We start from the raw sequence: 15,054 nt of genomic DNA, 5'->3' as shown, positions 1-15,054 counted from the left end.
GATTTGTGGGCCGTTTCCTCAAAGCGACATACAGAAATGAATTTGTTGTTGAAGTAATAGTTTTCACTGGACATGCAGCAGCATTAAATCTTACTTATTCTAACCATGTAAAATCCCAAGACTATAAATGGAGATGGCAACTTGAGGTCAGAGGTTTGCTCAGATCTTTGTTCAAACATAATTCTTCTTCTTCTTCATCCTCTTCCATTACGCTTTCGGTCAAAGGCTTCACTGATCTCAGCTGTAACCTCATGCTTCATCACAGCATGTAGACGAGATGAAGCACCTACTCTTCTTATACATGTGAACACTGCTGAATTTAGGGCCCTATAAAATCTGTTGCGTTTTTTTCCCAAGTTCCATTTTATTTTTTTCCCAAATTCCATTTTTTCCTTTTTTAAATTTTTCTAGATTCCATTTTTTCCCCCATTTTAAACACAGAACTTTTATTAGTTAACAGCAATTTATTAAAAGTTGAACAAAAATCTAATTATTTAGTGCCCTATGAAATGTTTTTTTTCTTTCTCTCAATTTCTGCTTTGTTTTACATCAAATTCTTTGTTTTCCATTTTCATTTTTCTGGATTCCATTTTAATAGTTTAATAAATTGTAATAATCAAAATGACCCCTCCCCCCCCAGAAATTCTGTGTTATGTAATTTAATGCTTCTGGTAATCAAATTATGGCATAAAACATTAATTTAATTGATGTTTTAATCAAATGAAAATTAAACAAACAGTTTTTCTTTTTTTTTGGCAAACAAAGTGCTGCACGACAGAGGTTTACTATTAAAATTAAAACATGGCAGAAATTCCATGCGTTTTTATTTTTTTTATTTTTTTCCCCTTAAAAATAAAGTTTGAGTATTAAATTTAGTAGCAGCAGTATTAGTAGTAAGACGTACGTTCTACTGTACAATAGTAATATATTTGTCACAATTTCTTCAAGTTAACCCAAACTTTTGTTTTGCCGGGTTGCCGTAAAGAGATCTGTGTGTGTATGTGATATGATGGTAGTTTTTCCTCAAATTTCATATTTAGTCTTTTTGTGGTTTAATATTCGCAGACACTAGTCCATATCGCAATTTGATTTGAGTGTACTGTCCTACTTTTGATTTATTCATTTATGATTTGGCAAGTTCCGTGACATTCCGTCTTACACAGTAAATTCTATTCTGTGGAAATCATAGGGCCCTGAGTGTTGTCAAAAAGAAACACTTAAAGCTGTCTCTGTGCTGGACTTCTGAGCTACAAAACAATATTTCTTCCATTAATCAACTGAGTTGTCCACACTAGAAGCATCAGTTTAAAAATATCATGTTGTTTCTTCCTCCTACTGATGGAAGACTTCAGATTTCCAGAGAGCCTCACCTGTGGAGCGCACAAGCCGCGCTCGGTCTCAAACAGCTTGTGAGCCACAAATACCAAAATGAGTGGCTAACTGCGCTAAAACGTTCACATAAAAAAAAAAAAAAAATGTCGGAATGCCCGTTTTGCCGAGTATCCAGTTAAACACAGTCAGTTTTGGAACGTTAAATAGTTGAGAAAGAGAACGCATGTTGTGTAACAGTATATTGGGTCCGTGGATAAACTCTTAAAGGAACCGCAGTCCAATATTCCTGCTGCTGTCTGTCATGTTAAACCCATTTTGGCGAGTATTCAGTTAAACACAGTCAGTTTTGGAACGTTGAATAGTTGAGAAAGAGAATGCATGTTGTGTAACAGTATTTTGGGTCCGTGGATAAACTCTTAAAGGGACCGCAGTCCAATATTCCTGCTGCTGTCTGTCATGTTAATCAAAGAACAAAAGACAAAGAAAATAATTCTGCTCTTGACTGAATACGTTTTATACCTTTAATGGTACACCTGAAAAACTTAGTTTCATAGCTCTCTTTATTCTATTGCATTTATCTGTGCTATTGTTTGCCATTTTTGTATTTGTTGTCATTTTATTACTGACTTTTTACTTGTGTTTTTTTATGAAAATAAAACTTTGTGTTGAAGAAAAGTAGATTTTTGTTTGTATATGCTGTCAATTATGTTCTTAGAAAGAAAATCGGAATCGGCAAAAATCGGTTTCGGCAGATCACACTAACAAAAAATCGGAATCGGCCAAGAAAATTGCAATCGGTGCATCTCTAGTTTATGATCTCAGTTTCCGTCCCTGTCATCTTTGTGCAATTCCCATGCACCGTCTTCCAGTCCCGCAGTCCCAAAGACTTTATTCTGATCTCTCTTGTTTCCTCTTGTCTGTTTTCAAAGGGAAGTTGACCGTTCATCCAATCTCCAGCCCCTGGCAGACTGAACCGCTGCTTTCATTCTCTCATTTTTGATTTGGGCTGGTGTGCCTTTGCTGTGCTCCGGCTAATTCTCTGTTATATGGCATTGTGATTTGTTTTCAGTCTTAACAGCGGAAACAAGCCTCTCTTGATATTGATCACCATTGACTTTATCTTAACCAGAGATGCCTAAGTGAATGCTTTCAGAAAATGAATGACTCGAATGCTTGGTGTTCAGTCGGCTCAATGAAACGTACCACAGTAATTTCTCCTCCTGTATGGCACCAGCTGATTTTGTACCGTGCCGCTGAATTATTAGTGCTTACTGTCGTTCTCTTTGTCTCTTTCAGCCTCCAGGCCCCATGGAGCAGGTGGGGAAAATTCGAGGGCAGCATTATGGTGGTGGAAACCCCTACTCTCAGCAGCAGGGGCCTCCCCCTGGCTCCCAGCAGGGTCCTCCTTACCCAGGACAGGGTTACGGGGCCCCGGGACCCCAGAGGTATCCTATGAGCATGCAGGGCCGGACTCCCGGAAGCATGAGCGGAATACAGTATGGACAACAGGTCAGTTCAGCGTATTCATGTTTTTTTTGTTTTTTTTTTGGATGGCTGATGCTGAGAGCAATTTAGAGAGACGATGGCCAATATAAAATCGATGTACACAGTAAGATTTTTAATGTTTTTTTAAATTTTTTTTACTCATCAGGGCTGCATTTATATGATCAAAAATATGGAAACAAATACAGAAGTGATATTGTGAAATTATTAAAAGTTAAAATAATGGTTTTCTATCTTAATATACTTTAAAATATAATTTATTCCTGTGATCAAAGCTGAATTTTCAGCATCATTACTCCAGTCTTCAGTGTCACATGATCCTTCAGAAATCAGTATAATATGAGGACTTATTATTATCATCAATGTTGGAAACTATTGTGCTGCATAATATTTTTTTTTTGGAAACTGTGATAGTTTTTTCAGGATTCTTTGATGAATAAACTGGTGAAAAGAACAGCATTTATTCAAAATAGAAATCTTTTCTTAGCATATGAGTCTTTTTATTTTATTTTTATTTATTTTAAATTGTAATATTTCACAATAGTACTGTTTTTTTCTGTATTTTTGATGAAATAAATGCATTCTTGATGAGCAGAAGAAACTATTTAAAAAAACATTAAAAATCTTACTGACCCCACATTTTTGAACAACGGTGAAAGTTATCACAATATTTAATTTAAAAATGGTAAAAGCACATGCATAACACTTGCTGAAATTAAATTTTTTTTTTTTTTCTTAAGATGGCAACTTCTTGATTCTGTAGTTCTTTTATAGTGTTTTTCACAAATAAAGAAACTGTTAAAAATGAGAGCTGGATTTTGCAAAGTTTGCAGGGTTAGTAAAATTAAACGATTATTAGATATCCAAAGACTTGTTCAAATGAAATGTGTATTGACAGTAGATGAGTAAGTATTGTAGTGTTTACCTTTCTGATAATAATAACAAAAGCAAATGCTATCTGTATAGCCGTTACTAACTTTGTTTAAAAGTTCTGTGTAATAATTTATTCGTCAGAACTTTTAAACAGAGAAAATAAACTAATGGAGATGGAAAGCAGGAGAAATAAGATCTGTCAAAATATATTCCCACATGCCGACAAAATTAGTGGTCGACCGATATAACGCCAAGGCCGATATATCGGCTGATATTTGGCATTTTTTAATTATCGGCATTGGCCGATAAGTTTTTCTGTTTGGCCGATGCGTTCGAGGCGGGACTTTTATTTTGACGGCGCTGAGATCGGCAGCGCCTGAGCACACAGTGCTCACATTCTCCCTCTTGTTCGCCGTCGTCGTTAACAGTTCTGTCTAATACGGATAGAAGTCTGTCTAATAATCAGAACGGTTAAACAAAGGAATTAATGTATACAAAAAGTATTATAACGATTGCTTTTATATTATTAGTAATAGAAAGGCAAACATTATACTTTCTCGTTTGCCGTCAGCATTCAGCAAATACGTATTTACATCATTTAAACAAATCTTTGAATGGCTAATGGAAATCTAATTTCACAAACCTTGCAAACTTAGTCAAATCCAGCTGTGAGATCTTGAAGTGTGCATGTGACCTGCACGATCGCGTGTTCACTGCGTGACTTTCGGTCAGTGCAAACTGAATGCTTTAAACATTAAATTCATGATTTCAAATTATGCTGCGCTTTATGCATTTGCCCACTGTCATATTCATTTATTTTACAAATTTATTTTTTAATCCATTTTCAAATGATTTCAAATTTCTTAAATATTAATTAAAATAAATATAATTATATCTGCTTTATATCGGCCACCCTGCTTTCCAAGATATCGGCATTGGCTGTCAAAAAAACAATATCTGTCGACCACTAGTCAAAATCAGCGTTTATTTTCCGACATATCGTCCAAACAGAAAAAAATGATGACAAAAATAATGTTCAGTAGGGATCACCAAAACTCAGTTGTCAGAAATGTTCACTCTGAGATGAAGGTACGACTTCAAGTGACAATTTTCTACTATGGAGGTAAATAAGGGCCAGAAGCTATTTGGTACATTATTCAAAATGGTAGAAAAAAAATTGAGACTATTTTAGCTCCATACAGTAGAATTCAGGCCCAGCCATTCTGTTCGTTTATATTGTGGGCAGACCTTTTCCTCTGCTGCCAGATTTTTGTTTTTCAGTCTCAGCTTGAACCTGAAGGCTTCTGATGCTCTTAAGACGTTCTTGATCATTGCAGCATGAGCTCATGGGTCTTTTCATCTGTGCTTTCAAAGAAGGTTGTTATGAGGTCACAGCGAGGCTCAGGTTTGTCACGTGGGGATTTCCTCACACGTCTGAAGGTTTGTGTGTGGCGGTCTTCAAGTGCCTCTTTCTTCATCCTGTTGTCTGCGCCGGGTGCCTCATTGTGCTTGTCGAGTAAGCAGATGCACTGGTGTGCCATCCATTTGTAGACTGGCATAGAGCATGCACTTCAGGTTGTTTTTATTAAACCTCCCTGTCAGAGGGTTTCCCCCCCCACCCCATTTTTATATTTCCTTTCTCCTTGAGAGGGAAAGTGCCCAGCTTGTCACCATCAGACTTTTGTGTCACACGGTACACTCTCCAGCAAGGTCACATTTTTTTGAATGCTGACTGAAAGTAATGAAATGCAAGCGTTTCTCTGAAAGCCCGTGTGCACACCGGTCCTTCAGATGGATAAGAGCTCTGTAGAAAACACTGACCTCTGTCCTCCTGAAACCTAAAATATGTCTCTTTGCTGCTATTGTGAGCCTTTTCAGAGTGTGTATGAACACATCTCACAATGTACTTACATTAACTCCTGTTTTATACGCTCCCTTGCCAACTTGATTCTCATCATTACAATAATACAAATTTTTGCTGTTACCAATAAACATGAAAATATTATGACCCATAACTGATCATGAGTGATTATGAATTTACATTGGCCTTTTGTCAGTCAGTCAGTCATATTTATTTATAAAGCACATTTAAATACAACAGCTGTTGGCCAAAGTGCTGTACAAAATTTAAGCATATACCAAAATACAGAAGTAAACATAGAACACAGCAACGAACAATCCACTACAATTATGCCACTGTGCTTTTGTGTTCATTTTTGAATATTAATATTAAAAACATTGCACCAGGGCTTCTTATTATATATTTTCAGTGGATGCTTGAAATAGCCAGTGCAGTTTTTGTGTTTGTAGTGAGTCTGCTGTATTGCTGGTTGCGGACTGGGCCTGCACCTCTTACACTCATCTGTTTCAGTTTTATTTACGGGTTACGCTGGCTCTAAACTGAGTGTCAGTTCACCCCTTTCACTGAAAGTGTTGCGGGTTACAATTTCCAAGCAGTTCCCTGGTCTGTGCTTTCCTCTCCGCGCGCACATGACAAAAGCTTGAGTGGAAAACACTTTAATCAGAACTTTTGAAATCATGAAAACATGAAAACAAACAATAATGACTTAATTAAAAAATAATTTTAAAGAATGTTTAGAAGCTAGGGAACTGCTACTTTTAGTACAAATAATACAGCTAAACTAACTAAACACTTTATTCTGTAAGATTTTTAGTGCTTTTTAAAAAAATAATTTGGCATGAAGAAAGAACTTTAAGTTTTGTGTGTAGTTGATAATATTATTTATAACATGCTCCTCATTACAAATCTAGAGAAATGCTGTTAAAATAAAGCTAAGAATAACTTTTTTATTGTTCGTAATATTTCAGAACGAACACTTCTGGACTTACTAGGTTTACATGATTATCTAGACATCACTTTAGAAAAATCATGTTGAATATCAAATATGATCAGGCTTTTGGAGAACGATTATTTGTTCATTTCTCAATCATTGTATTGCATTGCATTTTGTTTTATATATATATTTTTTCCCTCAAGTATGAGGTCTTTTTTCTTACTATATTATACTAACATGAGCCATAAAATCCTGATGTATCAAATATGACACTGAACACACATGCAAATGTTCAGTCAAAATAATAGTCATATATACGTTTGCATTTTATATATATGATCAATGTGAAATCGATAGTCTGTGAATCTGAATCAGATCAGCAAATCGGTGCCAATAACCAGCTCTGATTTGCATGCATTGTGATCAGGAATTTAAGCACACGCCAACAATTACAAATGATCACAGATATATCAGTGTCTCTAGTTTATAGCTCTACATTGCAAAATGATTGTTTGCTTGTTAATTGATGCACTCTTTGGTTCCCGCTGTGTTTTTTTCTCTATAGATTGGCTTTGGACAGCATGGCCCCAGTGGTTATGCTCAGAACCAAGGTGGCTACTACGGACAACAGGGCCCTTCACCTCACGGAGGCCCCCAGCAGTCTCCATACCCCCAGCAGCCCTCCACTGGAGCGGCCTCTCAGCCCCCTTACTCCCAGCAACCCCCTGGTCCTCCCCATGGCCAGAGTGGGCCCCCTTACGTTCCCCCTCAGGGCCAGCCTCCATACTCCCAGACTCCACAGCCACAGTCAGGACAGCCAGCCTTCCCCCAGTCCCAGGGTCCCCCTCAGTCACAGGGTCCGTCTCAGGGCCAGCAGGGGTCGCAGCCCGGATACACTCAACCACCTTCCGGTCCAGGGCAGCCTCCTCAGCAGCAAGGGCCCTCACAACAGCCGCAGGGCCCGCCACAATCGCAGCCGCCCGTCTCGGCGCCCCCTCCGTCATCCCAGCAAGCTTCAGGACAGGGTCAGCCCTCACCTTACTCCCAAACCCCTCCACTGCAGTCTCAGCAGCAGCAGCAGTCGCCCTTCCAGCGCTTTCCTCCGCCACCTCAGGTAAAAACCAAAATCGATATGGCGGGTTTTAACAGCGTTTCACTTACTTGGAGTTGCGTCGGTGAACGCTATCCTTGTTGCCCTTTCAGAAGTGCTTCTACATTTAGTTGTCCTGACTTTATTCCTCAGGAGCTGTCTCAAGACTCCTTCAGCTCTCAGTCTTCAGCTCCTTCCTCCAATCAGCCCATGGGGTCCGTGAAGGGCGGTCCAGAGGAGACCATGCAGGGACGACCCTCCAGCCTGCCTGTGAGTCCCATGAGGCTTTCAAACCAGACAAACCTCATGCCGTGCTAGCTTTCAGAACGATTTAAGGTGCTTAAAGATAAGCTGTCCTGACGAGGAAATCACTTTTGTAGTGGTAACTCATTCTTTACAAGCGTTGACTCTATGCAATGTGCTTTGGATGTTCAACGGAATGTCTTTAGTTGACTATCACAGGCAGCATATAAAAACTTATCCAGTCTCCACTTGTGTCTCAAATCACTGGGCGACTGTCTTTTTCTTAAGGATAGTAATTGGCTGGACGACTGTAGTCATAGATAAAACTATCCAGAAGTCTTTCACAGCCCTGTTCCTGGAGGCCCCCTCTAACACTGCACACTTTCAAACTCTTCCTAATCAAACATCAGCTCTTCAGTTCAGACTCCAAGAGCTGAAATGGAAAATGTGTTCTGTTCGGGTGCCTCTACTAGGGCCCTATGAAATCCGTTTTTTTTTCTGTGCTCCATTTTAATGGTTAAATTAAAGTTTATTAATCAAAAAGCATGTCTTGAAATCATGAAACTTATACAAGTTAACAGCAATTTATTAAAAGTTAATAAATTTTAGGGTCCTATGAAATACGTTTTGTTTTTATTTTTTTATTTTTTTTCTGGTAATCAAATGAAGGCATAAAGCGTGAATAAAATTTTTCTTGTAATCCAATGAAAATTAAACCCTTTCAATTTTTTGCCAAACTAAGTGCTAAGAGATTATTCCTCAAAAAAATTAAGTTTTAATAATAATGTAAGTAATATATTTGTTTCACAAGTTTCTTTCAAGTTCTGGAGACAACGTTCATATATTCATGTCCTCGTTTAGTGAGATGGCACGCTTCAGGATGTGCGTAGTCTGCGCCATTCATTCACACAGAGACATGCAGAACATGCAGGACTCATATTTAAAAGTCTTTTTGCAGTTTAATATTCACAGACACAAGTCCTTTTCGCAATCTGATTCAAGTGAAGTGACCTACTTTCGATTTATTCGTCCAAAATTTGGCAAATTGTGACATTCTGCGTTACACAGTAAATTCCATTTTTATTTTACTGGATTCCGCGATTCAGTCCGCGTTTTCCGCATCATGGAAATCATAGGGCCCTACTCTACGAACAGTGTTTGGAAATACTGCTATACAGGGATTGGGAGAGTAAAGGTTTCGTTTGAATCTAACTCTGTAAGATTCATGAGTTTTGGGGCAGGTAGTAGAAACCGTAAACTACGTTCCTAATTCATGGTGTCCAGTCCTGTTCCTAAAGGTCCCTTCTCCTGCAGAGATTAGCTCCAGTCCTAAGTAAACACAACTGAACGAGCTAATCATGGGCTTCAGGGTTATTAGACACTTACAGGTAAGGGGCTGTTCACACAAAACACGCGTGAGAAGCAGAGCTCAGGAATGGTTTTTAAAAAAGCGCAGAACAGAACGCCTCCTCCGCCATGTTGCCATCAGATAAAACATTTCCATGCCAACTTGCTTCTGTAAACAAAAGTTCACAGCTCTTGCCCCGCCTCCAGGGTCTTCTGATTGGTCCACTGTTTTGGAACTGACATGATGATCGCTCATCATGTCAGTTCCAAAACAGTGGACCAATCAGAAATTGGTCAGCTTTTTTTTCAGCTTTTACGCTGCGTGTAAAAGCTGAAAACTTGACACGGCGTCTTAAAAACGCGGCGGTCATGTGTAAGGCGCTGCAAAAGACATGAGACGCGTGCGCAACGGTCATAGATGTCTGTTTAGTGCATTTACATAGAAAAGCAATGGAAAAGCAGCGCATTGGAATGGAAAAATGCATTCTGTGTGAAGTGTGTTGGAGCACACAGAGCTAAACTCTGCAGAACATTCTGTAGAGCCTTGCGTGAAAACTATTGCATCACTCTGTGAAAGAGTTTTTTTTTTTTTTTTTGCACCTGAATGTTATTGTGGTGGTACTGACTTTTCTGATTTACCCAGCATAAACCTTATATCGTGCTACATGTTGGTCACAAGGTTACTTCCAGTCCAAGATAAGCATGGACGCCAAAAGTCGGCAATGCGAGATTAGTTGCTTTTGGAAACCAGGCCAGTGAAAACTCCAAGGTGTGCACATCATCTGTCAGGGTGAAAAACATTCAGGATATGGTGTGTGTGTGTGTGTGTGTTTATAGGTCAGCAGATACAAATAGCTCTTTCAGAGCAACAGTGTCTCCGAAATTTCCAAATGAGTTGCAATAATTAATGAGAGAGAGAGAGAGGTGTCTAATAGAGAGCTGGAGGGCTGGAGAAGGTAAAAGAGGCGTGAGTGAACCGAGATCATTCAGTCTCTGCCGGTGGGGGATGCCCTCAGGATGTGATTTCCTCTTATTCCTTTATTTATTTATATATTTTGCTCTTTTATTCAATCCCAGGAATCCCCACGGTTGCCTGCGGGAAAGGCAGTAATGTAGCCCTCGATTGACCCCCTTCTACCACTAACATCTCCCTCATGCTCTGCTCTCATGGTAGATTAGCCCCTACTGCTAACTTTAGCCCAGCCGACACCAAAGGCACAACACCTCCAAATCACTACCTGACCTGCGAGCGCGTTATCCAGCTGTGTAACAAAAACTACTAGTAGTTTAATGGTACTACCATGCTGAGAAGCGATACTGGGCTTATTCGTATTGTTACATGGTTTATTTGTTTTAAGGTCTACACATGGATCTCCTTGCTGCTTTAGCGTCTATAAGGATTAAGTCCTGATACAAAAATATAGTTCTTTCGCCTCCTGGAAATATCCTAATGAGACTTCTGGGTCTTTTAGGGCAAGTCTTCATTTGTTGGGTTTTGAGGACTGATTTCATGCACGGCGATGTGGATTAAAGCTGCCAACTACAGAGACTTTTCAGTGACTGAATAGGGACCAGTTTGACTGGTTGAGCTGGTTTCCTGATAATCGTTGCTTCACATCGCAACGAATGAACACGTCTAGCAACCGCACACTTTGTCAGCTCTTTGTGAACTGTTTGTTCTCATGTATGTCGTGTCGTCTCCACTGAACGATATTTACAGCATTCCTGACCGTTTGATTCAGCAGTGCCTGCTGTAGCTGAATTTATGAAGGCAGCATTTTGTTTTGTGCATGTTATCAGTAAAACTAAATTGGTGCTTTGACATGAAGTCAGAATTAATTTCCGTTTACTTTATCAGCCTACATTATTCCAAAGAATAAAATGGTATTTTTTTAATCATCTTAAATGTAACTTGCTTCACCTATGAATCCATTTTCTCTTTGGTCTGACGTCAGTGAGGCCACACACACACATGTATAATGTGCAGGGATACTGATATTACTAGTACTTTTCTAAAATCTTGTTAATGGATTAAGCAGTAACTGGTCAGTCCAGGTTGAGATTAGCCTTCAAAACACAGTTGCGGAAACACCTGTACAATACAAGCAGACCTGGTGATGCAGAGCAATACTGATAGAGTAATAATTGATAATAGCTGCATGTTACCTGTTGTCTGCTACTGATGTTGGCTCAGTTGTAGATGTTAAAGCAGTGGTCATCAACCTTTTTGACTTGAAGGCCCTCCAATGTCCACAATATTCGAAGGCCCCTCTCACTATATGAAATGTAAGTAAATGAGAAGCCACATTCTGTGATTGGCAATTATATTGACAACACAAAATAATTGGACTTGTGGGTTTTTGTTGGCAAGATTCTGCCTTCAGACAGCTTTTCATGAGCTTGCATTTGTCTTACTTAATACCCATTTGGCATAGTCCTCCGTAGACGCGTTCTGGTTTACCATAATGTCTCTGTCATATGTACGCTGATACGCGCCAAGATGGAAAACGACAGAAAGCTGGAGCCGATCAAATTCTGGGGAGGATCTGAATCCAAAAAAACTGATTCCCCAGATTGTGTCTTCATCTGCAGAAAGACTGGGCGTCTTTTGCCGTGATCCTGATTAATTAGTTTTGAATTCTGCTTTTTCTTTTTCATTTCCCAAATTAATCTCAATGCAGTGCGGTTCATATCAGTCGAGGATCAGATCAAATCCTCTTCCATTTGGTTGATGATAATGGTGTTTATGTCTGCGTATACGAACGACAGAGATCTGACACAGGGGGGGAGATTTCCAGTAGCCTGGGATTTCAATTGTGGGACGCCCTGGAAGTGATATATCCTCTCTGTGTGTGAGAGAACATGAACACTCCCTCCAGTCGCTTCTAATCTCCTCCAGTTCCTTTCTAACAGCCTTTTGTGGCCCTTCCTCAAAGTGCGGCTAATCCCAAGCAGTATCCGCCCCCCCTCTGTACTGCTAAACTCTGCCGTGACTTCAGGGGTCCGTCACCCTCAGCCCCTCACTTCCCCCACTGCTATTATCTCTCTCTCTCACACTCTTTCTTCCCAAGTCAAAATCCTCTGTAAGTGCTCCGTTTGAATCGTCACTTAAACCTTTGTCCATAATCTTTTGGCGGCATCTTTTTCTGAGATGTATATTTAGTCAGTGTGCTCGGGCCTGGATGGGAAGGTCACATGTTAGTCACACACTCGCTCGTTTTTCCCCTCTTTCTCCCAGTGGAAATGTTTTATGGAGTAGTAATTCCGACTCAGAGGGGCCCGGCCCGTTGGGAACACGAGAGAGACGCTAAGGAAAATGGGACTGGAATATTTTGTGTGTAACAATTCAATAGATTGCGATGCATCACACTATCATAATCGTGTGCAGTCTTTGATATGTAAAAATATTCAGGAGGCCTTTATTAACCCCCCGGAGCTGTGTGGAGCACTTTTAATGATAGATGGATGCATTTTTTTGGGCTTCAAAATCTCAACACCCGTTCACTGCCATTATAAAGCTTGGAAGAGCCAGGACATTTTCTAATATAACTCCGACTGTATTCGTCTGAAAGAAGAAAGTCATATACACCTAGGATGGCTTGAGGGTGAGTAAATCATGGGGTCATTTTCATTTTTGGGTGAACTAACCCTTTAACCCATTTCCTGCCAGCCGCCGCCAGCATTTTTGATCATTTTCACAAAATTTTCATGGCCCCCAGAATATTTTGCTGTATGAATATCTGAACATGCAATATCAAAAGAACAGAGCCTCTGCTTTTAAAGAAAACAAAACTAGCCTCTTTTATTCTAGCCTCACGCATTCATTTGAATATGAAAAAAGCAACAATTTGAACAAAAAACAAAAAGAAAAAAAAATCACATTTTTGTCAAAGACTACGTCTGGATCGACTCTCTCTCTAACGATCAAAACATAGATGGAGTCGATCGCTTCCATCAACACCCTCAAAGCTTCACAGTCGACATTTCATTCGGTAATTTTGATTTATATGCTGTTTAATGCTTGATAATCGCGTTATTTTACATGTGCATCTGCTTACACATGCAATCGCGTTTTCTTTGACGTGTTTTGATCCAGGGATTCAATGCTCTTGAAGAATATGTGTAATAGCGCCCCCTACCATATAACAGTGAAAACACGATGGTAGGGGAAGAGATAACAAAGTAATTTTAAACTAGTTATTAATTATGTAAGTTGCTGCAAAAATCGAGTTTTGTATGTAACACTGTGTTGAAAGCAGATGGATGTTTAGTGGGGAAAGAGGGCGTCAGGATGGATTGAGGCAGGATATTGAGGATGAAAGAAGGAAATGGAAGGGAAGAGAGGAAAAGTGTGTTGGAGAGAGAGAGAGACACAGAGCCATTTTCACACAGGAACCCCAGCGGCTGACATAATTTCAAGACCACCCGCATTTCTCCCCAGCACTCCCACCCTGACAGAGCGCCAGTGCCAAGTGCTCCAGTACTGTCAGATGTCCTCGACTCTTTCCATCCATCTCTCCTCTCCCTTTCTGCCCTGTTCCTTTTCACTTAGTTTCCCATCTAACAGCTTTGTCCTTGTTGCGGTTTTCTGTTTTTCTTACTCTCTCTTTGTTGTACTGTCTGGTTGCAGAGAGTGGCGTATTTATCCTTCTCTTTTTATTCCTGCAGCTTTTATATTTATTAATAATGTTTGCTAAGGCAAGCATGGCAGTTATACTCGCGCATACTTGGGGTTAGTGATTTCAACAACTGTAGCTCATTCCTGCACTGTTTGTGCTACATGAATGATGCCTCAGAAAATGTGGTTTGAGAAAAAGTGATAGTATTTTACTAAAAGTATGAAAAGGAGTGCTATGGAAGCCCGTTTCCATCACAGAATAAAAAATAATAATAATATTCTGACTTATCTCAAAGACTGAGTAAACTAAAAAAATTACTAGCCAATGGCGATTCAATTGCCAAGGTGTCCGTAGAGGGCTGAATATACTGACATACTTTTAGTTTTTACCAGTGTATACGTTTCAGTGTGACATTGACAGTCGACTGTTTGCATGAATACTCAACGTCGTGCGTTGAGATATTTTTTGACGGTATATTGTGCTTAACTCTTTAAAACAGGATGCATGTCAGCTACGTACTGTGATATAAAATCTCTGATTGACACTTTATACCATCGCCACAGTATTTATTGTGATACTGCCTTATTAGTTTGGAAACTTTTGATTCACCTTTGCACTTACAGTGCTCTGGCAGTTACTCAGAACACACTAGCATTGTAGTGGTGTTTTACATGTTAACATGCACTATTCACAATTTCTTCAGAAGGAAATGTAATCTAATTTTATAAGTGTATATTTCTGCTTCAATCTCTTAGAATAACACTGTCCCTTCTGAACTGTAAACTGATAGTTTTTCAGTCTCTGTGTGATCTGAATGCTGTTGAGAAGGCAGCGGTTCAGTGCAGCTCTCGGCCTGGTTTGCATGGCTGTGCCGTTGCAGTATTCAGAGTCTGGGGCGTGTTTCCTGTTGCTATTCTGGGTCTTCCTGTGTGCGCATGGCTTATTCAGGTTCAGGGGCCGTTGCTCTTGTTCATGCGCTCTCTGTTGCACACACAGTTTTCCCCTCGTCCTCTGCGTTAGTGTAATCAAGCAGGAGGCAAGAAGAGCTGCAGTATTCACTGCATTCACTGCACTTTATGTTTCAAGGATTCATGCATCAAATACGTTTCACTTGTAGTTTTTTTTGTCTTTTCGTGCTCTCCTTCCCTCCCTTCGTTGTCTGTCTCTTGCTTTCTTGTTCACACACCCACTCTCAGCCCTCCAGCCCCCCTCCCTCTCTCTCTTCCTCTCCCTCTCTCTCTCTCTCTCTCTC

At 39.8% G+C, this 15,054-nt stretch overlaps 1 protein-coding gene across 3 annotated transcripts in view; it reads left to right on the top strand.

Moving 5' to 3' along the window:
- The window catches only part of LOC107737764 (AT-rich interactive domain-containing protein 1A-like), a 71,735-nt gene that overhangs the window by 19,110 nt on the left and 37,571 nt on the right, over positions 1-15,054 (top strand). For 2 of the 3 annotated variants that reach the window (XM_016549384.1, XM_016549382.1), the window contains exons 2-4: positions 2,629-2,841; positions 7,069-7,617; positions 7,747-7,863. In XM_016549384.1, coding sequence (XP_016404870.1) covers positions 2,629-2,841; positions 7,069-7,617; positions 7,747-7,863 — 879 coding nt within the window. The remainder of the gene's footprint in view (positions 1-2,628; positions 2,842-7,068; positions 7,618-7,746; positions 7,864-15,054) is intronic. The other variant, XM_016549385.1, reaches the window with a different exon arrangement.

The sequence above is a fragment of the Sinocyclocheilus rhinocerous genome, unplaced genomic scaffold (assembly GCF_001515625.1).
Source record: "Sinocyclocheilus rhinocerous isolate Xijiao unplaced genomic scaffold, SAMN03320098_v1.1 scaffold43, whole genome shotgun sequence".
NCBI lineage: Eukaryota > Metazoa > Chordata > Actinopteri > Cypriniformes > Cyprinidae > Sinocyclocheilus > Sinocyclocheilus rhinocerous.
The sequence above is the reverse complement of the archived record's forward strand: the minus strand, read 5'-3'. Positions and strand labels throughout refer to the sequence as shown.